This window comes from Diplotaxodon limnothrissa, linkage group LG3 (assembly GCF_057381915.1).
Source record: "Diplotaxodon limnothrissa isolate DT_005_m linkage group LG3, D_limnothrissa_male_GT1.1, whole genome shotgun sequence".
Lineage (NCBI taxonomy): Eukaryota > Metazoa > Chordata > Actinopteri > Cichliformes > Cichlidae > Diplotaxodon > Diplotaxodon limnothrissa.
Genome location: NC_140598.1, coordinates 25,050,048 through 25,071,708, shown reverse-complemented (window position 1 = coordinate 25,071,708; position 21,661 = coordinate 25,050,048). Strand labels below are relative to the sequence as shown.

Genomic DNA, 21,661 nt, shown 5'->3' with positions numbered 1-21,661 from the left:
GTCCAACGTAACACATCACAAAGTAACACGTCACAACGTAACACGTCACAACATAACACGTCACAACGTTACGTGGCTTAACTTCCTTAAGTTCACAGTCAGACATTTTGAGATCGATCGAACGGCCATAAGGCAAATTTTGATCTTTAGTTAAACCTTAAATTTAAACTAGTATTCAGGTTTAGACTCAGGTTCAGTTGTTCAGTGAAAATACCAACAGACTCAGAACAAACTAAGAGTCAGATCAGCAGAAACAGAGAACACGGACATGTCTGCTGTAACTGCGTCGCTCTGCTCCACGCTGATGTTTGTCCTGTTCGTCTCTGCAGGTGAGATTTAACTGTTAGAAACTAAACTGAGTTTGACTCTGTTTAACTTAATATTAAAGAATAATTTTCAAATTGATTCAGTTTGTTGGCCGGTGTGATAATGCTAATCAGTTAGCAGCACTGCTTTAAGGTGAAATCCTTTATATGGAATCAGATTCCTGTCAGACAAGATAAAACATCATCTTGACATGTAAGAAAGTACATACTGTATACTTATTATACATTAAATGGTAAATGGCCTGTATTTTGTATAGCGCTTTACTAGTCCCTATGGGCCCCAAAGTGCTTTACACCAGCGGTCCCCAACCCCCGGGCCTCAGTACCGGTCCGTGAGTCGTTTCGTACTGGGCGCGAGAGTTGAGGCTCGGGTTTGAAATGTATGGTTTTCAGGGTTTTTATTGGTTTTCAGCGTTATTTTGTTATTGTTTTTATCGTTAACTTGGTTTTCCTGGGTCTTTTCATGTGTGTTATGAATAAATCTTCTTTTTTTCCGTACCGGTACTAGTTTTATTTTGTTGTATTTATCCGCGACACCTTAAAGGGCAGTCCGTGAAAATATTGTCGGGCATAAACCGGTCCATGGCACACAAAAGGTTGGGGACGCTGGTTTACACTACATTCAATCATTCACACAGACATTCACACACTGGTGACGGCAAGCTACATTGTAGCCACAGCTGCCCTGGGGCGCACTGACATAGGCGAGGCTGGCGCCACAGGGTGCTCTGACCACCACCAGTAGGCAATGGGTGAAGTGTCTTGCCCAAAGAAACAACGACCGAGTATACATTAGTATTTAAGTACATGTTTATGTACATGTACTATTTCTCTTGTGTCATTTTCTGATTGTACTAATTGTAATTATATATATTTTTTATGCAAATATTATTTGTACTCCATATCATTTAACTAAAATCGTCATGGTATACACATGATTGAATCACTGGTCTAGTAATATAACGTAAGACTCAAAATGACTAGGGCGATCACGGCCCAGAGTTGGCAGTTGGTCTTGTAATTGGAAGGTTGCCGGTTCGAGCCCTGGCTCGGACAGTCTCGGTCGTTTTGTCCCCAGAGGAGCCGATGGCGTGATATGGCAGCCTCGCTTCTATCAGTCTGCCCCTCGCAGCTGTGGCTACAACTGTAGCTTGCCTCCATCAGTGAGTGAATGTGAGAGTGAATGAATGGTGGAATTGTAAAGCACTTGAGGGTCCTAAAAGTGCTATATAAATGCAATCCATTATTATTAAAAATGCAATTCTATACAACAAGCTAGTTACCTTTAGCTATCAATATATTTATCCATACTCTATCAGGGTCGTGCAGGCTGGAGCCTATCCCAGCTGTCATAGGGCGAGAGGCAGGGTACGCCCTGGACCAGCCACCAGTCTATCTCAGGGCTAACACAGACAGACACCATATGGACAATTTAGAATCTTCAGTTAACCGAACCCCACTGAGTGCATGTCTTTGGACTGTAGGAGGAAGCCGGACCTTTTTCCTCCCATGATGCAACAGTGTTTAACCACTGTGCTGCCCATCAAACAGTATATTTTATTTTATTTTATTTAAAACGCATCAAATTAAACTGGACTGTCTGTCCAATCTGTTTGCAGCTTTAAGTGAACTCAGTGAACCATAACCTGCTGTCACTTGTCACACTGATCAAATATTACTGTCAGTGTGTCTAGAGCTGAAGACATAAATACTTAAAGAAGGGGGTGGCTGTACCTCAGGTGATAGAGCGGGTCACCTACTTGTTGTTGGTTTAATCCCTGTTTTCTTCAGTCTGCGTGGCAAAATTTTCTTGAGCAAAATACTAACGTCAAGTTGCTCTCTGGTGCATCCATGAGGGTGTGAATGTGTGTTAGATAGAAATGACTGACATAGAAAAAAGTGCATGGGTGAATGAAGCAAATGACTGAGTAGATGATTCGGAACCATGATAACAGGGTTCTTGCTGATCGAAGCTGGCTTGGCCCTGACTTATCGGAGAAATAAGAGAGCGAAACCAGCTGGTCAAACCCCCCCAAGGCTGACCGCTGGAATTGAAGTGATGGGACGAGGCACGACCTCTCACACCGAACGCAGCATGGTTAACACCTTGGAGACGCTTACAGCTGCCGTGAAGACTCAAACTAACACCATTGAGCGTATGATGGGATACATCAGAGAGGGGCCTGCTCACAATGACACCTGTCATGGTCCTGGGTCGTGTGACCCAGTGTGTTATGTTTAGCCTATTTTGATGTTTATTGTTTGTTTAGGTTCTCTAAGGTAGTCCAGCCATTTGTATATATTACCCTTGCATTAAGTCAAAGTCAAAGTCAAAGTCAACTTTATTTGTCGATTCTGCCACATGTACAGGACATACAGAGAATAGAAATTGCGTTACTCTCAATCCCTAGATAAATAGCAAATGAACATTTAAATATATTTAAATATAAAAGTGATTAAAAATGCAAGTAAAATAATTAAAAAGTAAAAATTTAAATAAATACAATTTTACATATAACAAGAAAGCTATACAATATACAATATAATGGGTAAGTGACATTGAGTGTAAACCAGGCAGAGTAGTGCAAATAGGCAAATAGTGCAAATGGAGATTTAGTAATGTACGGTAAGAGAAAGTGTAATAACAAAGTCTTATGAGGTAATGGCAGTCCAATGCTCCACAAAGTGACTGGTAACTGGTGCAGGCCAGTGAGTGAGTCAGAGAGTGTGTGTGTTTGTGTGTGTGTGACAGAGTTCAGTGAGACCGTGGAGGAGAGAGGGGAGAGGGGGCAGAATCGGGAGGGAGTTAAGCTTCCTGACAGCCTGATGGATGAAGCTGTCCTTCAGCCTGCTGGTCCTGGCCTGGAGACTCCGCAGTCTCCTCCCCGACGGCAGCAGCTTGAAGAAGCTTTGCATTGGGTGCGTGGGATCAGCCGCTATGCAAAGGGCTTTTTTAGTGAGACGGGTGCTGTAAATGTCCTGGAGGGAGGGGAGAGAGACACCAATGATCCTCTCTGCAGCTCTCACTATGCGTTGGAGGGTTCTATGACAGGACGCATTGCAGGCTCCAAACCACACAGTGATGCAGCTCGACAGGATGCTCTCGATGGTGCCTCTGTAGAAAGTGTACATGATGGGGGCTGGTGCTCCTGCTCTTCTTAGTTTGCGGAGAAAGAAGAGACGCTGCTGTGATTTCTTGGCCAGTGCTGTGGTGTTGTACGTCCAGGAGAGATCCTCTGTGATGTGCACACCCAAGAACTTGGTGCTGCTCACTCTCTCCACAGACGCTCCGTCAATGGTCAGAGGAGCATGTTGGGTGTGCATTCTCCTGAAGTCCACAACAATCTCCTTCGTCTTCTCCACATTCAGAGAGAGATTGTTGTCAGCACACCACGTGGCCAGGCGTCTCACCTCACTTCTGTAGTCGGTCTCATCCCTGTTGCTAATGAGACCCACCACCGTTGTGTCGTCCGCAATGTCTCCCTTGCCCTTCGTGTGTTTATGTCTGTGTGTCTTGTACTGTCAAGTTCATGCTGTCAGTTATGTCATCTCCCCTGTACTAAGTTTCCCTGGGTCATGAGTCCTGTATGCGTGGTTATGTTTAGTTCTTGTCATGTCTAATTTCCATGTTTCCTGTTTTACTTTGTAAGTCTGTATTCATTGTCAGTGTATTCAGTTGCACCCTCCTGTCCTGTCGTTAGGTTCATGTGTGTCAGCTGTGATCCCATGTGTGGCCACTTCCCCTGATCATCCCTCATGTGTATTTAGTCTCTGTGTTTCATGTAGTCTGCGTCGCGTCGTCTGTGTTATCTCCCCTACCCCTTGTCATAGTTTCCCAGCCTTAACTAGTCCTAGTTTGTACTTTGTTTAGCCATAGTTTTCCCAGTCTATGTTCAGGTTTTCCCTCAGTTGCTTTGCTGCCTTGTTCCTTAAGTTTTCGGCCCTAAATAAAGGCTCGCCTTCTGTTAAGTCCGGTTTTGTGTCCTCACCTCTGTTTGCTCTTGGGTCCTCCACTCACTCCACACGGTCTGCCCCGGCGGTCCGTGACAGACACCCTTGAGCGAAAGTTGGATCACATTGCAGAACGGCTCACTGCAGTTGTGGGGTCTCAGAATCAAAAGAATGACAACACCACGGAACAGAAGTTTGATACCATCATGGGGAGGCTCGCGGCTCTCCAACGGGAGATCGAGAGACCAGTGTCGGAGTGTTAAAGAACAGCTTTGAAATTCTCCTGAGCTGCTCGCATAAAAGAACACGGGAACACGAGGGAACACGAGGCGGGTCTGGGCCCGCGCTGGAGAGTCGGCACAGTGGCAGGATGGCTGCTGTGTTGCCTGGGATTACGCCTTATCCCCTACCCAACCCTGTTGCTGGTCACGTGCTCTATAATGTTGTGCTGTGGACATTTATGTGCTTTTCTGTGCAGAGGAGGTTTTTTTTGGTTTCCTGTTCTCATGCTGTCCTCCTGTAGCCCAGCATGAGTAGAGGTCTCTTTTTTTCTTCTTGTACTTTTCCCATTGTAGTGTACATTTCAGTGGTTTTCTGTAATGCAACCGTTCTCTGACTTGTATCCCCATGTGATGTCTGTGTTGTGTGTGTAAGGTCGGGGGGCGGGTTCATTCCACTGCAGGGCAACCTGTCACTGCATGTGGCAAATAAAAAATTTGAACTAGTTACATAATAAATAAATGTAGTTTAGTCTCTCCTATGTAATGTTTACTTTTCTCCAGCTCAGTGCTCTCTGATTGGCTGCTGTAGAAATGAACAGTTGTACTTTGACCTTTAACCTCTCTGCTCTGTGTTGTTTCCTCTTTCAGCCCAGAAAAACATCACAGCTGCATCTGGACAGGACGTCACTCTGACATGTCGAGCTCCAAACAACAACATAGTTGTAAAGTGGAGCAGAGCTGACCTGGGAGCTGAATATGTGCTTTTGTACCGGGATGATTACTTTGTTCCAGAAAACCAGCATCCATCTTTTAAGAACCGGGTGGATCTTCTGGACAGAGAAATGAAGGATGGAGACGTGTCTTTGATTCTGAAGAATGTGACGATTAATGACACTGGAACATACGAGTGTCGTGTTGTCCAGATAGGAACAAAGTATTTGAAGCGCATCAGCATCATCCACCTTCATGTTGTTCCTCCTGGTGAGTGAGTAGAGTTGAGTGTGTGTGTGATCAGAGGTGAAACTGCTTCCTGGTTGTTGATGTTTGTTTGTAAAGATGTTGTTGATGAGACTTTGTAGAAAGCAGCTGGTCTGAGTGATGTGATCAGAGTGCAGCAGATAATGTCTGACAGCAGTTTGAAGAGGAAATGGATTCTGTTCTGTTCTTCACTCATTACCTACCTGACAGCTGACACCTCACACCTGTTTCTCACCTGCAGGTCAGACAGGAGGACAAGAGAAGGATGGAGACAACAAATATGGAGGGAAGAAGCAAGATGGGGTCAGCAGAGGGAGGCATGGACTAATAGCAAGTCTCTCAGTTTTTGTGCTTCTTGTTGGTTTTTGTATCTACAGATGTAGACAACAGCAGCAGAGTGAGGAAACAAACCAGCCTCCTGTTGACCTGCAGAAGGTTTAAATGTCTCAGAGGTTTTTTCCAGCTTTGAGTCTGTTGCTGCTGTTCAGAGTCCTGGGTGTTGTCAGTGTTTAAAATCCTGCAGAAACAGAAGAACTGAGCACAGACAGCAGGCCCACAGCACTGTATGTTTATTTCAGTTTTATCTTTAATGGCTGCTTAAGCAGAATCCACACAGTGATATTTATTAAATTACAAAATGACCAAAACTGTAAGTGAAATGTTTCCGTGTGTCTCTGTAATCACACAATCAAATGTGTTTGCAAAGACATATTGTAGTGTGTGTGCTCAGCCTCTCTATTGTCTCTCTCAGACATTCACTTTTATCCTCAGATCATCAGCTTTGCTTCACCTTCTTGTTCACAGCCAGTTAAATGTTTATCATGGTGTTCATGTTGTTCTCTGCATGCAGTGGCGGTCCTAGCCTGTTTGGCGTCCTGGGCGCGCCCCCCCCACCGATCCGATCAGCTGTTTGTAACACTTCCTACGTCCATCAGTGCAAACTACCGCATGTCCGCCATGACCTGCCCAAAACAGGAAGTGATGTCATTTTCGCGGAAATGTAGTTTTTTACCATCAGGGCCTCATGAGCCTATACTGGTCTTTTTAAAAGTTATGATGTTTGACTTTATGACTTTCTGTGTCGTTTCTGGGATGCTTAGAACTCATATTGCACTGCTGGAAATAGTTTATTTTGATGCATATGCTGTTTCTTTTGCAAATTTGCATTATAATATTTATTTTCGTTTTTCCTGCAGTGTATAAAAATTGGTGTATCTCAAATAAAACTATGAAGACACTTAAAATAAATTTCCTGTGGTGGGAAACTATTTTGTGCAACTTTTTTGTATTTACAGTTTTGAGGGATAAGCCTCTTAAATTTCTCTAACTAGAAATATATGTTAAAAAAACAAAAACGATGTTCAATTTTTTTGTAGTTTATTGCACTTTTTTGCAATTTATGTAATTACTGTACACTTAATGCATACATATTATTAAAATTAAGGCTGTAATGGTTGTATTGATGTATAGCAACTTGAAATGCTCCCAAAAATGGCTCCACAGCATGTAAAAATATAATATAAGCTCTGGTGGACTTGGTTCTATGGTAGGTCTTAAAGGGTTAATAAAGAAAAAGGTTAAAGGTTTGAGTTACCAATGGTAATTTTATTGTGTACATTTTCTAGCTTTTACGGATCACATTCAAGGCTGTTCAATAAAAGGATTGTGAACCATCAGTTTGGAGACCATCTTTTCAGCCTGGGATGCTGTGCTCGTTTCTTCACTTTAAATTATTCCTTTTTTAATTTGTGTCATTGGCAGAGAAGATAAATCATGTGAAGTTTATCATGTCACATGTCACCACAGATTTAAATGTAGATTTGATGTCTCTGTGTGTTTGTTAATAACACTGTGGATTTTTCTCATATACTGAGGTGTTACATCCTGTGAGGCTGTGGCAGTGTGTGGGCGTGGTGTTGTCCTCTTCCTCTCCTCCTCCTTCTTTCTTGTCCCTCCCCTTGTCTCTCTCTGCCCCTGCCTTCTCCTTTAGGACACACCTGCTGCTCATCTGCCCTCATTTACCACCAATTACCCTCCAGAGGTAATATAAGCTGCAGGAGCACAGTGCAAGTGGGAGAGGCTTCTGGTGGGTTTCCTTGCGGGATACATGCTAGTAGTGATGGCCAAATGAAGCTTTCTGAAGCACTGAAGCTTGTATTGAAAAACGGTTCATTACTCGAAGCTTTTCAACACAGTCCTCTCTGGTGACATCTGGTGGCCAAAAATATGAAGAGCAGCTTGAATCCACAAAATAAAACCAACCGCTTCATTATGATTGCCCACTCTACAGAGTGGAATCCTGTCTGATATTGGGCCGCTGTTGTGTTGCTTTGAACGTGTATTTTTTTGGTGGTTAAGAAAATGTGTTTTATTTGTTCAATAAATAGTTTTGACCAGTAAACTCTCCGTGTTTAAATATGCACCATGGTGTGGTCTTTCTTTGCTTGTGACTTCTTGATGTTGGTAAATACAATAATTGAAAAATACCACGTTACATATAATAATGTACAACACATTATGCAGTATGCTTCTGCTGTGAGGTCAGGAAAGCGATTCCGCTCCCTGAAGACCAACACAGAGAGACTGAGGAGGAGCTTCTTCCCGCAGGCGATACGGTCTCTCAATCACACCACCACACAGTACTGACCCACACATACAGTTCTTACACACACACTGGACATTCTGGACATTGTTTTCACTTCATCACTTAAATCACTTTAAGCATATTTGCACTGCACAAGACTAAATAATGTGGACTGCACAACACTGGTCACTATATTCTTCATTTCCAGTTAATACTTGTGCAGCTGCTGTTATTGTGTATTTATTTATTTATATTTCTTCATACATTCTTATATAGTTCTATATTGTGTATTTTGTTGTACAGTTATTTTATTTTCAACTTCAATTTATATATTTTATCTTATTCTTTCCCAGTTAAATTTACCGTTCATTCTAATTTGGGTTGTACAGTTATTTCATTTTTAACCTTAATTTATATTTTATTCCTTCCTAGTTAAATTTACCCTTTTTAATTTTTCATATTTATTTCCTATCTTATTCATAGCCTTTTCTTTTTTTCTTTAGGTCACGAGCAGTTGTCTAAGCATTTCACTGCATATCGTACTGTGTGTGACTGTACGTGACAAATAAAATTTGAATTTGAATTTGAATTTGAGGTCTTGCCTCCATGCACGTATGCATTTAATCGCTAGACGGGTGTATTTATAAATAATATTATATTAGACATATTTTTACCTGGGGGTAGAATTGATTGAGAAATGGAAAAGCAAAATGCTTATGAACTTGCAAATTAAAAACATGATGCATTTAAAGTAACCCTTTTCCATTTTTATTTAAAAAGAGAATTTGTTCTAATGTGCGATGGCCAAACCTGTTCCTTTTCGTGGAGATAATTTCTCCTCCCTTCACATGGCCCAGAGGAGGCTGGAATGCAGAGAAACTGGTAGAGATGCAGTTATACAGTCTACCTGGGCCCCACAAACTATCAGCTAAAGAGAATAAATAAATGAAATTGCTGCACATTTGGCAGACTAACATTTTCAGATTAATTGAACAATAAAAAATATATTTTTACAACATTACATGTAAAGAATCAAGTGGAAGTTTTTCTAAAGTTATTTAATGATATTTATATTATGGAAGCAGATGTTTGACATTTTACCTTTTTCCCGTTTTCAGATATAATAAACACGCACAAAACAAAAGTAAACGGCCAGAACACAAAGCTGTAAAACCCACCCGATTGACAAAAATCAACTCAAAATTCTCCCACACAACAGAACCTCCTCTATCCCTCGCTGGCTCCAAATCTCTCAGTAGAATGATCAGTGGTTCGCTGTCACCATCAAAACACTCCACGAATGATTCGCTTCCTTATAAACCATTGAATCAGATACCGAAGCAGTTAGGTTCTAAATGAAGCTTCGGACGTCACTGATCACGTGACTCTGGCCAAACGAATCAAGCTTCAACACAGTGCTTCTGAAGCAGTGTGTTGATTTTTTTGACACACGCACCGGAGCGTCAGCTTCAAGCGGACCATCACTACATGCTAATCAGTAACATCTAGATACAGTCAAGAGTCTCACTGAAACTGGAGCTCAGACTTCCTGGCAGAAGGAGAGAGGAGGCTGCAGGAGGAGCTGGAATCATGCAGAGGTCGATCCTTTAGGTGTCTTTTTACCTTCAGGTAGAAAGGGCGTGGCCACAGCTGGAATATGCAGACCATGGAGGGAGGACTCCTGTGAGTGAGCTCTGATATCTGTCACACTGATTTATGCTGGGAATTTATTTAAGTGTCCGTAAATATGAAAAATGTCATTATCTCTGTTACACCTGACATCATAAGATGCTGCTGTTTGTGGACTTAAACAAAACTGTTCATGATGGAGATTAGTCAACTTTAAAACAAGATTTAAAATATAAGGATGTCAAGATGTTTTATCTATTTTTAATTAAAGGCAATCATGTCAAAGACAGGAAACAGAGGAGACAAGGGGACTGTGGTAGGGGTTAGTTGGTCTCTGGCTCCACTGCCGTGGAGGAGGTGGTGCAGTGGGCTCAAGTGCCAGGGTGGCTGGCGGGGCAATTGCTGCCACTCAGTAATCAGACTGTCCCTATTTCAATGACACAGGGGCTCGAGAGAGCAGCTGAGTTAGGAGTGGAGAAGCAGCTGAAAAGCTGACCTCCCAACATAAAAAAAGGATGTATTGTCCTAATAAAACAACAAAACTGCCACCTCCTTCTCTTTCTCTCTCTGTTCCCTCTGCTCGTCTGATCACAATGGGAGGGAGGGCCTTTAGCTGCTCTGCCCCTCGACTTTGGAATTCCCCACCCCCGGACCTCAGAAATATTAGTTCATTCTCTCTTTTTAAATCCACCCTCAAAACTCATCTGTTTAAAATTGCCTATTCTTAAATTTCTGTATGTTTTAACTTTTATCTTCTATTTTTATCATTGTGTATATTTCCAGTTTTTATCTGTTGTACAGTGTCCTTGGGTGCCTTGAAAGGCGCTATTTAAATAAAATGTATTATTATTATTATTATTATTATTACCTGAGGCTGAGTGGGGTCCATTCATTTCACAGAGACAAATTGGAGAAACAAGAAAATCCTGAAAAACACGAAGAGAAGAATCAAGGATGCAAGATGGGAAATGAGAAAGAGGAAAGGAAGAAACAAGCAGAGTGGGAGGAGTCATCAGCTGATGATCTGCTTGTATCCATGTTAGTGTTTAAAGTCCAACATCTCCCTCTAGTGGCCATATGTAAACCATGTGTGAGGATGGTGTTAATGTAAAATGTGAATCATAGTGTTCCAGTCAGTCATCAGCGTGTCTCTGCACAGCTGTAATTAAAATGTGTTCAGAGGGCCTCAGTGTCTGAATGGTTCCAGTTCAGCTCCATAACAGCAGCGTCCCTGGTTTGATTCCTGTGTTTCAGCTCATATCTGCCTCTCTCACTGAGGGGGACGTACACACACACACACACACACACACACACACACACACTAACCACTAACTCTATTTGAACCAATAGAAAGCTGGTGCTCAGAGGAAGAGGGCGGGCTTTACTTGGTGTCAGTGACAGAAATGAAAAGAAGCTCAAATGAGTGAGAAGGACGATGAAGGAAACATCTGTGCTGTGTCTGCTCTGTAAGTAGAATCTCTGTGTTTGTTTGAATTCTTGTACTTTGACTGTCTGCTCTCCTGATAACTGATGATGGAGGAGAAGACATGAAAAACAAATCAGGCTGAATTCAAGTTCAAACACCACGAGGACCAACTGCAGGTCTGAACTGACTCTTTATCTTTGCTCAGGAGTCGAGGAAACACAGCAGGCAGTGACAAGATCAAATCATTCACTCATATCAACACAGCTGCACAGTGTGACAGTAATACTTATAATTAGTGCACATTTTTCTCTATATCTCCACAGTGCAGTCAGTGCACCTATAGTAGCAATACTGATGGTTTAAAGAACTCTTTAAATCTTTAAATAAGAAGCAGAGACTGTTTAAAATCTGTTTCTTGCCACAGAAAACTTGCAGTTGATCAGTAACATGTCACATGTCAAACACTGACAGCTGGACTCCATATTTTCCTCAAAAACAGATGAAAAATGAATGAATATGGATGAATGATGCTCTTTCTTCTTCTTTTTTCAATCGTTAATACTTTTTTTTTTTTAAAGGCAGCACGGTAGCATGGTGGTTAGCACTGTTGCCGCACAGCAATAAGGTTCTTAGTTCAATTCCACAATCAGGCCGGGGTCTTTCTGTGTGGAGTTTGTGTTCTCTCAGGCTTCCTCCCACCGACCAAAAACATGCAGCTTGTGGGGATAGGTTAATTAATCCGATTGATCAATTCATAGGTTGATGGTTGTCTGTCTCTGTGTTAGACGTGCAACCTATCCAGGGTGTACCCTGCCTCTTGCCCTATGACAGCTGGGATAGGCTCCAGCGCCCCCCGTGACCCTGAAAAGGACGAATGGATGGATAGAGTTTTTTTTTTTTTTTTTACTCTTTTGTCAAACTTTACTGAAATTTTTTTCTGGAATCAAATAGAAAACGAGCAGATATATCAGAGAGAGATGAGTTTGTGTGTTTGTCAGCTGTTTGTGTGGAGCTCGTCTGACTGTGAGTCCCAGCAGCTCTCAGTTCTTCAAAGGAGACTTTGTGTCTCTGAGCTGTGAGGAGGACGACAGCTCTGCTGGATGGACTCTGAGGAGGAACACAAGCAAACCAAACATCACTCAGTGTGGAGATGGGTGGGGAAGATTAAATGGTTCTTCCTGTGACATCGGTTACATGTACCCACTGGACAGTGGAGTTTACTGGTGTGAGTCCAGAGAGGGTCCCATCAGTAACATGGTTAACCTGACAGTCACTGGTAAGCTGAGTGTGTGGAGTTAGTGTTGATGAAGCTGTGTGTAAATGGATGAAATGCTGTAGTTTGTCTCTGTGTTGAGGTGGATCAGTGATCCTGCAGAGTCCTGTCCTCCCTGTGATGGAGGGAGATGACGTCACTCTGCTCTGTAAAACAAAGACCCCTCCCTCCAACCTCCCAGCTGCTTTCTATAAAGATGGCTCCCTCATCAGGAAGCAGCCTACAGGTCACATGACCATCCAGCATGTTTCCAGGTCTGATGAAGGCCTCTACAAGTGTGACATCAGCGGTCATGGAGAGTCTCCATCCAGCTGGATCACTGTCACAGGTGACACACTCACCTGTCTGTGTTTCTGCAGCTTTCAACATTCACAATGTGACGACAACTTAATGACTGTGTTTGCTTTATTTTAGGGGAACACACCACCACACCTCCACCTACATCCACACCTCCACCTGGTTCCCCTCTCATACCTATGTTGTCATCTGTTGGATCAGTCTGTGTTGTGGTTCTACTGGTGTTACTGGTTCTGCTGGTGGGACGATGTGTTCACAGGAAACCTGAAGGTGAGACACAGACTTCTGGATTTTATAAATTCATTCATTTTAAATTGTGTTTGGTTTTGATGGACATGTTAACATTTGAAGGTTGAACATTTCAGCTTCACTTAAAGCTGTTTTACATGTTTGTAAAACTTCCGCATAAACTTTGATGTCAAGCCTTTTATTTCAGTAATAATCTACATGTCCTGTTAAAACTTTGTTTCTGATTTGAAAAAGAAAAATATAACTGACTCATGTTGAGGTTCACAATAGTTTAAACTCCTGTTATTTTTTTCTTTGATAACAGAGTCTATAACATGAGCGAGCCCAGTGTCTGCTCCATCAGTGAAAGATGGCTGTAGGCACTGTGACGCTGCTTGGTAATATAATATAATATAATATAATATAATATAATATAATATAATATTTGAGGACATTTCCTCTGACTATCTTCACCTAATTTATCTTGGGTGGTTAGAATTAGATTTTTGTTTATGAGCGCTATTTCTTACTGTTATCATGTGATGGATGGTTTAAATTCACAGTTATAAAATATAAAATAAAAAATATATATTAAAAATGTTTAATTAAGCATTTTACTAATCTGGTGCCAGAATTTACCACTGAAAGAGTTTAAATTAATACTTCTGTTTACACACATATTGATAAACTGTCTGCAGTGTTTATTTAGATTTCAAAGATCAAACCAAATGTAACCATGAATGTTTAACTCTGTACTTACTGAGTGTTGTTCACTGTGAGCTGGACTGTGTGTTTGTGGTCTGTGGTTAACTGAAGCTAACAGCTCTGCAGTCGTCCAGCATCCTGTTTCTGAACAAACAGTAAACTCTGCACACAGACCACAACTCTAAAGATAAAACTAATACTTTTTTTAAAATTCCACTTCTTAAACATTATCATTTTCTTTATGATCAGCTGTTATTCCTGCTCTGATGTCCTCTGTGTGTGTTTGCTGTGCAGACAGTGATCCAGCTACAGTCCACTCAGCAGCGAGAACTGAAGACGTCACTTGTGGAAAAATCATCATCAAAGACAAGAAAAAGAAATCAAATCTGAGAGGTGAAGCTGCTCTTCTTCTGTCTCTGCCATGGTTCACTCAGGCTTTGCTTTAAGCTACATGCTAATACTAACATGCTAAGTTATTAGCATTCTCCTTCAATCTTATGAACACATTTGCCTTCAACATACAATTACTGACCAAGTGTTTGCGTCAAGCACTTTGTTGATTTATTGAACACATAAGTAGCTCCTAGATAATGAAACTCAAGCACCACCATCAAGACAAACTTTTAATTTAGAATAAATGTATCTTTAAAAGTTCGCATTTAAGTCTTTTCAAAATTACTGTCAACATTAATGACCACAAGTGGATGAACCCTATTGGGTTTTGGTGATGACATGACCTTTTTTCCAGCACTGCCATTAGGTCAAATCTTTTATCCATGTTTTTTTTATTTTATGTGTCCATCCATGTCCTTTAGAATGAATCCTGTTTTCTTGTGACCCAGGACCCTTTGTTGTATCACCACGACATCACTTTCACTCACCCCTCCTCTTTTCTTATCCAGGCTTGAGATCGGCAATGGCAGAGCTCTTCTGTTTGTTTGTTTTTTTATGTGTGTGTTTGTGGTGAAATTCAACCATTTGTGAAACAGAAAATTGTGAAAACATCAGTAAAATAGTCAGAATATGTAACAGTTCTTGTCCAACAATTAAGTTTTTTTTTGTACACACCCTCTGTTGTGCAGAAAGTGTGTGAATGCTCCTTGCAGGCGTATTTCTTCCATTGTGCTAGTCTTAGAATCATTTCTTTTGGGACAAACCTGCACCTTCCATATTTCCTGCCCATGGTTTTTAGCATTGGAGAAGTTGGGCTGTTTGTATTTGTCTGTTCGTCCCTCAGAATAGCTGCAACAGTGGTTGATGCTCTCAGATGGCGCCCCTTTTCTCTCAATATGAGGTTTCACCAGAGTATTACCAAGCTGCTCCAGGAAAATCGTCCTCGACTCTGTTTGTGCATCGTGCTGAACAGCAGGACATTTTTCCTTTTCTTGAGCCAATAGGAGACTAGAGTTGCTTTTTCAGTGAAGGCAAACGCTGAAGATGTTACCTTCCTGCTCTTGACAGCAAGAAGTTCAGAAGGAAGCTCAGGCTTGTTCTTTCTCACTATCCCTAACATGGTAAACTTCCTTTTGAGCAATTCCTCATCCAAGGCATGATACAAAAAAAAAAATTGCATGTGAAATTATGCACACGCAGTCCTTCAGCCAAATCAACCATCACTCTTTTGGCCAGGTCTTTCCAACTGTCCCCATATACACACCTCCCCTCTAAATTTGTCATCCGAAGGACAGTATTTTTAATCGATGGTGTCATAAAGATCTCAAATGATGACTTGAGGTCCTCAACATGGCTGACTGCATACCTGGTGGGGACTGGAACCATTTTGATAATATTAGAAGCACTAAGTCTCCACTGTTGTTTAAAGTTGGGAAAGGGACCATATTATCTTTCCATTTTTGGAAGGCATTGTGTATGCTGATGATTGAGAGACAACAGGAGGGCCAACACTCTCATTCTCATTAGATTAGAATTCACAATCCTCCGTCTCTGACACATTCTCGTCTATGTGACTTTCACCGTCAAAGAGTTGTGCCAAAACCTGATTGACAGTGAAGCTTTTCCCAAATGACACTTTTTGAGACAGCACACATATTACAGAGTACACAATACACCAAGAGTAGTAATTTAGATAGAGGGATGTCATGGAAGCTTTTATAAGTTTGCTACCCCCTAATTTTGTACGAGCTGTCAACGTCCTTGCAGGAAATTCCCTCCCACCACATGCGAAATATCAGTTCTAATTCAGCAGGGTCAAAATGACCCTGAGCATGATAGGAGGGTTTCTCACTATGATTTGTCCAATTTATTTTATATTGATTAGGGTAGACCACGGTGGGTTGTCACATTGCTACAGATAAACTAGAGGGCACTTGAATCAGTTTCTCACTAGCAAGCTAAAGACATAGAGCTAGATTAAGTAGCAGCTCTTATGTAGCTACATTATAATATTTATCAAGAGGTCAGTTGGGGGTGTTTATGTCACTGGTCCTGAGTTTGGTTGTTACACGTGTCAGAACCGAGCACCTGAGGGTGAGAAATGTTTTTGCAGCTAGGGATATAAAGACGGCAATATTTTTCATTTCTTTGTTAGCAGAATAGTTTGTGTTGGTCCAAGGAAGTATGGTTTCAGTGTGTGTCTGCAAAACCTGATCTCACAAACAGTGTACCCATGGCAACCCACTGGAGGAGCTCATTACCTTACAGGGTTGCTGGATAAAGACTAGCAACCTTTAAATTGAGATCACAGAAACTTTCCCCACCTGGGCCCTGTTTCAGGAAGCCGGTTTAGTGGAAAAACTGAGTAAGTATACCCTGAGTTAACGAAAACTCTGGGTTTTCGGTTTCAGAAAGCGAGTTCAGCTGAAGCCTGAGTGAGTCACTATGACGACACACGCCGTGAAGCTAACCTGCCCCCTAGCAGGTTTACTACAACTAACCCTGACTGTCTCCGCCCCTTTGTCGGAAACCTGACAGTAGGAAGTGTCGGACATGGCGTGCCCCTTCCTTGAAGAGCCAGTAGATGTTGAAGCCCAAATTCTCCGCAGAGCTCTCCGCCGAGAGAGAGTGATCAGAGCGCGTTTGGACATTTTATCATTTCCTGATGATTTTCTGTGTGAACGTCACCGTTTCTCAGCACAATCTATAATTTATTTGGATAACATCCTCAGGCCATATATTACGCATGTGACACATTGCGGACATGCTCTCAGTTCTGTACATATTATTTGTATTGCACTTCGGTTTTTTGCAAACGGGAGCTTTCTGTATAATATTGGTGACGCTGAGCACGTTTCCAAGGCTACTGTCTGTCGGGCAGTCAGGAATGTTACAGTTGCACTGAAACGTCTCCTCGTCTGTGGTGTTCCCCGGTCATAGACCCACAAGATTTATCAAAGAGGGATGCCACAAAATTGCAGGTATCAGGATGACCAAAACTTAATTTATGATGTGGTGATACTTGAACTACTACTTAAATTTTACATTTATTTTCACAGTTCCCAGGCGTGATTGGCTGTATAGATGGCACTCACATTCCAATCATTGCTCCTTCAGTAAATGAAGGAGACTATGTGAACAGGAAGTCTTTCCACAGCATTAATGTACAGGTACATAGTTCCCTGTAGCATGTCAAACTAACAAATTATTTCATTATAGTAATGGATGCTAATTTGTGTTCTCTGCACTGTGAAGATCATATGTGATGCTGCCAACATTATCACAAATGTGGAAGCCAAGTGGCCAGGCTCTGTCCATGACTCACAAATATTCCGTGAATGTACACTGAGCACAAAATTTGGACATGGTGAGTTGAGAATACTGTAAAATATATAAAGACCAATTGCTTCAGGGACATTTGAACTGAAGTGTATCCTTCTGTCTTAGGAGAGTTCACTGGCTACTTGCTTGGTGATAGGGGGTATCCATGTTTACCCTATTTGCTTACCCCTTACTCTGACCCTGAACCGGGCCCACAGCAGCGATATAATCTGGCTCATTGCAGGACAAGAGCCAGAATTGAAATGACTATCGGAATGCTTAAGGCCCGGTTCCAGTGCCTGCAAAGACTCAGGGTCACCCCAGAAAGGGCATGTGACATTATTGTGGCATGTGTGATTCTTCACAACATTGCCACAATTAGAGGAGAACACTGTCCTTCTGAACCAAACATCAGCAGTGATCCAAACCATGAACATCCTGACCCTCCCACGGACATACAAGATGGAAGAGCAGTCAGAGACACCATATGTCACAATCATTTCTTTTGACCCATCACCTCAACATGTTGAAAGAAGAATAAACAGATTTTTTGTTCAACTGGCTTTATTGGTCGCCTGTATTTCCTGTACACAAAGTATTAAAAGATGTAAACCTCATAAAGTGTCTCTGTTGCTTCCTCCTCTGTAACAGCTGTCAATGTTTCTTCATTATTTTCCTGTAGTAAAGAAATAAACAACATTGCTGTTCTACTGTAAACTCATATAATCTGTGGAGTATTACTCACAACTGCATGTTGGTCTGGCTCAACAGGAGGCTGCACCAGATGCAGTACACCACCACCATCAACTGATAGAATATGAGGTTTATACAGGTCACTTATAACTTACAAGGGACCAAATGGCAATTAACAAACATACCAATCACCTTACACTTCATTGTCATTATGCTCTCAAAGACAACCAAGACTGAGGGAAGGCAAAATCAGTAGGAAAATAACTTCACTACAAAATAATCCATTATGGTAAAGAGTTTATCAAATGAATGAGTAGCACTGCAAAGGTGACTGTGAAGAAAGGATGTATGCACATCATGTATTATTTTGAATTTACCCCCTATGTAGGCACTTGTGTCTTGCGGGGTTATTGACTCAGAGGATGTCCCCGCAGAGATGCCTTCGGCCACAGGGCGCCCACTGTTTTGGCTGAGGGCCAACTGCTCAGCCTCTGTGAGTGGTGGTGGTGGAGGACCCCCACCTGTTTTTCGGGCCTCCGCTTTTTTTCTGTTGGCTATAACGGGTCACATTTGAGCATACAGAGTAAGCAAATATGTACTTGTAATGTGCTCAGATAATTTCAATAAGTGCTTACAGAAAGAAAATTAATGTAGCCTCTAACTGCAATTGATTTACATGGGACAAACAGACCAAGCACTATGGCTCATAATACAATTACACCTTACCTGTTTGGACTATATTTTTATATTTCATTTTTACTTGCTGCCAGGAACGTTTGGGGCCTGTTGGGTTGCACCTGCGCTCACATCACGTCACAAAATAAAATGTATAAAATAACAAATAAAATAACATATGATAAAATAACGTGTTAAATGGGTGGAAATCCCTAGATCAATGTTTAAATTAACACTCAGGCATTGACTCTGTCGGCTATGTTTTGCCATGCATGCTCCCTTTCTTTTGCAGCTGTGGCTGTGTTACTTTTTTCCGCGGAATTTGCATGTTATCAGCATATGCTGCCATCAGAATTTCGGCCTCAAGCGCTGTGAAATACATTGACCGCGCCTTCTTTCCCTCCGTCTCCATGGTGACTCGCTTAATCTGTGCTCCGCTTATCAGGGCTTTATGTATCCTCGTCCGCGCGCTTCACTTGGGGTTGACGCAACTCCGCGTTGATTGAACTAATTGTTATCAGCCTTTCTGAAACCGAATATTCCGAGTTGGACAGTTCGGGGTTACTCAACCCTGAGTATCGTTTTTCACTCTGAGTTTTCTAAACCGGCTTCCTGAAACAGGGCCCTGGAGGATTGAGCGTGTATCAAGACTTTAAATGGAGAACAGTTCAGACTCAGTTTGATATTGATGTAGTTCAGTTTGTTCTCACATGAGACTTCCTCACTATTACTCAGGTTAGCAAATCTCACACAAAATGACTGTTGAATGTCATTTAAAATGTGTTGGGAACCTCTGTCCTTTAATAACATCAATGATTCATCACTACAAAATACAGTCACGGTTGTGGAATCTGTTCTCAGTTGTTTTCATGACTTTAATAAAGGCAACATTATTAAAGTCTGTAAATTCCTTCATTTCAGTGCACATAAAAAAATAATTCACAATAATTATCGCTGCTTCAAATTCATGGTTTAAAAAAATGGTGTATTAGATGGTCAAAGGAGCTTGCAAAGAATTAGTATTAGATGGTGTTTATTTCTAAACTTGTCTCTAACTTAAAAGAAAAAATTATGAAAAATATTTTTTACTGAAACATAATTAATAGTTATTGGACGACTAACCCTGTCATGTAGTCAAAAACATAGTGTGCATTCATGTGGTGATGAAGGATTTGTCTGGTGCAATTTCAGAACAATAAACCAGCTCAATGTCCAAATGTGGCTCATCTCCCCACACAAGTTATCAGCAGGATTATTGAGATTTATTTGTTGATATGAGACAGACTAAACAAAGCAAATGTCTTCTAGTATAAAATATCATTCTGACTCTTCTGAAGTTCTGCATGTGAAACCACAGCAGCTCCTTCCTGTTGTTCACTTCTGCTCAGGCTAATAAAAGTGTGATCATGCGTGCTTTGTGGTCTGTGGGGAAGTTTGTCAGTTCTAATTTAAAAGAGATGGCAGCTTTGTGGTCATCCACTTGTCTTTGTCTGGTTCCTCACCCAGGAACAATTTGCCATGGGAGACCCTACCAACAAAGTCTCCTGACAACACAGAAACCCCACAGAACATACAAACCTGTCACGGCCCCCATGTCTCTCTGGTTGGCTCACGCTGGCTACAGGTTTTGTTGTTGTTCGTTTTTGTTTTTGTGTTCTTTGTCTTTCCTCCTCCTCTCTGCCTGGGTGGAGCTCGTTACGGGCTCTCGCTCTTGGCCCACGCACCTGTGTGATTGTGTCCAACTGCTGTTGATCTGGCTGATTTCCCCAGCTGCTATTTAAGGCAGTGGAACATAGCAGCTCACTGCTGGAATGTTGAACCTCCTGAATATCCCTCTTCTGGACCAAATTACGGGACATGCCCAGATGTAGCAGCGTGTGTGGAGTTTTGGAGCGAGTGCGGCTGAAGAGGAGTGCGTGTGTGCGGAGGAGCTGTGGCAGTGACTGTGTGGAAGAGGAAGCGTGTGTGTGTGTGGATTCCCCCCTTCTCTCCCTGGACAGTGAGTTGGACCCCCCTCCCAACTCACTATATATATATCTATATATATATATATATATATATATATATATATATATATATATATCTATATATATATATATATATATATATATATATATATAGCACTGAGGTGATCCCTGTTGTAAATAAATCTCCTTTTGTTCTCTAAGAAAGAACTGTCTGCGCGTGAGTCCGTCCAGTAGCCATGACAAAACCCCTCCACAACGATAAGAAAGTAATTTACAGAAGGTTGGCATATTGTGCCATGGGAGTTTGCCCAACCAGTCTACATTTATTTTGTGGAGAAGGTATTTGACCATGTCCGATCTTGGGGATCCCGTGGGTGTGCTTTGGCAGTATGCAGTGTCCAACCCACTGATGGACTCCAGGGCTACTTTTTTTTTTTTTTTTTACTGCTTCTGTTCAAAATTTTTATGGACAGAATTTCTAGGCATAGACAAGTGGCATAGCTATCTCTGCTCTTTGCAGATGATGTGGTTCTGTTGGCTTCATCAGGTGATGGCCTCCAGCTCGCACTGGAATGGTTCGCAGAAGAGTGTGAAGTTGGTGGGAATAGATATCAGCACCTCCAAATCTGAGGCCATGGTCCTCAGCTGGAAAATGATGAAGTGCTCACTCCAGGTCAGAGTTCCTGCCCCGAGTGGAGGGATTTATGTATCTCTGGGTCTAGTTCGCGGCCGAGGGGAACAGGGAGTGGGATCGACAGATGGATAGGTGCTGTGGCTGCAGTGATGCGGATGCTGTACCGGTCCTTGGTGAAAAGAGAGACTCATCTCAAATACTTGGTCCAGTTTTACTCCTCATTCAAAAAGCATGTACACCTGGGTAGTTCACAGGGAAGGATCTCTATAAATAGCAATGGCGGCAAGGGCAGCACCTAGCAGACCACTTTTGAAGTCGCTAGAAATCCAAGCATTTACACACACTTCAAGCTTGTCAGAA

The 21,661-nt window shown here is 41.8% G+C and overlaps 1 protein-coding gene and 1 pseudogene across 1 annotated transcript; both read left to right on the top strand.

Moving 5' to 3' along the window:
• Positions 1–268: 268 nt before the first annotated feature.
• The window catches only part of LOC146635076 (ICOS ligand-like), a 164,865-nt pseudogene continuing 143,472 nt past the window's right edge, over positions 269–21,661 (top strand).
• LOC146635082 (Fc receptor-like protein 1) lies at positions 11,125–14,064 on the top strand. The gene is made up of 5 exons (XM_085345008.1): positions 11,125–11,155; positions 12,098–12,391; positions 12,471–12,716; positions 12,803–12,955; positions 13,913–14,064. The coding sequence occupies exons 1-5, from the start codon at positions 11,125–11,127 to the stop codon at positions 14,062–14,064; spliced, it is 876 nt and encodes a 291-aa protein (XP_085201134.1).

What these genes read in the sequence shown, in the direction of transcription:
- LOC146635082 (XM_085345008.1), top strand. Translation starts at nt 11,125, where the DNA reads ATGAAGGAAACATCTGTGCTGTGTCTGCTCT. An exon ending in ATCTGTGCTGTGTCTGCTCT is followed by an intron (nt 11,156 to 12,097) that starts GTAAGTAGAATC and finishes GAGAGAGATGAG; the next exon opens with TTTGTGTGTTTGTCAGCTGT. An exon ending in CAGCTGGATCACTGTCACAG is followed by an intron (nt 12,717 to 12,802) that starts GTGACACACTCA and finishes GCTTTATTTTAG; the next exon opens with GGGAACACACCACCACACCT.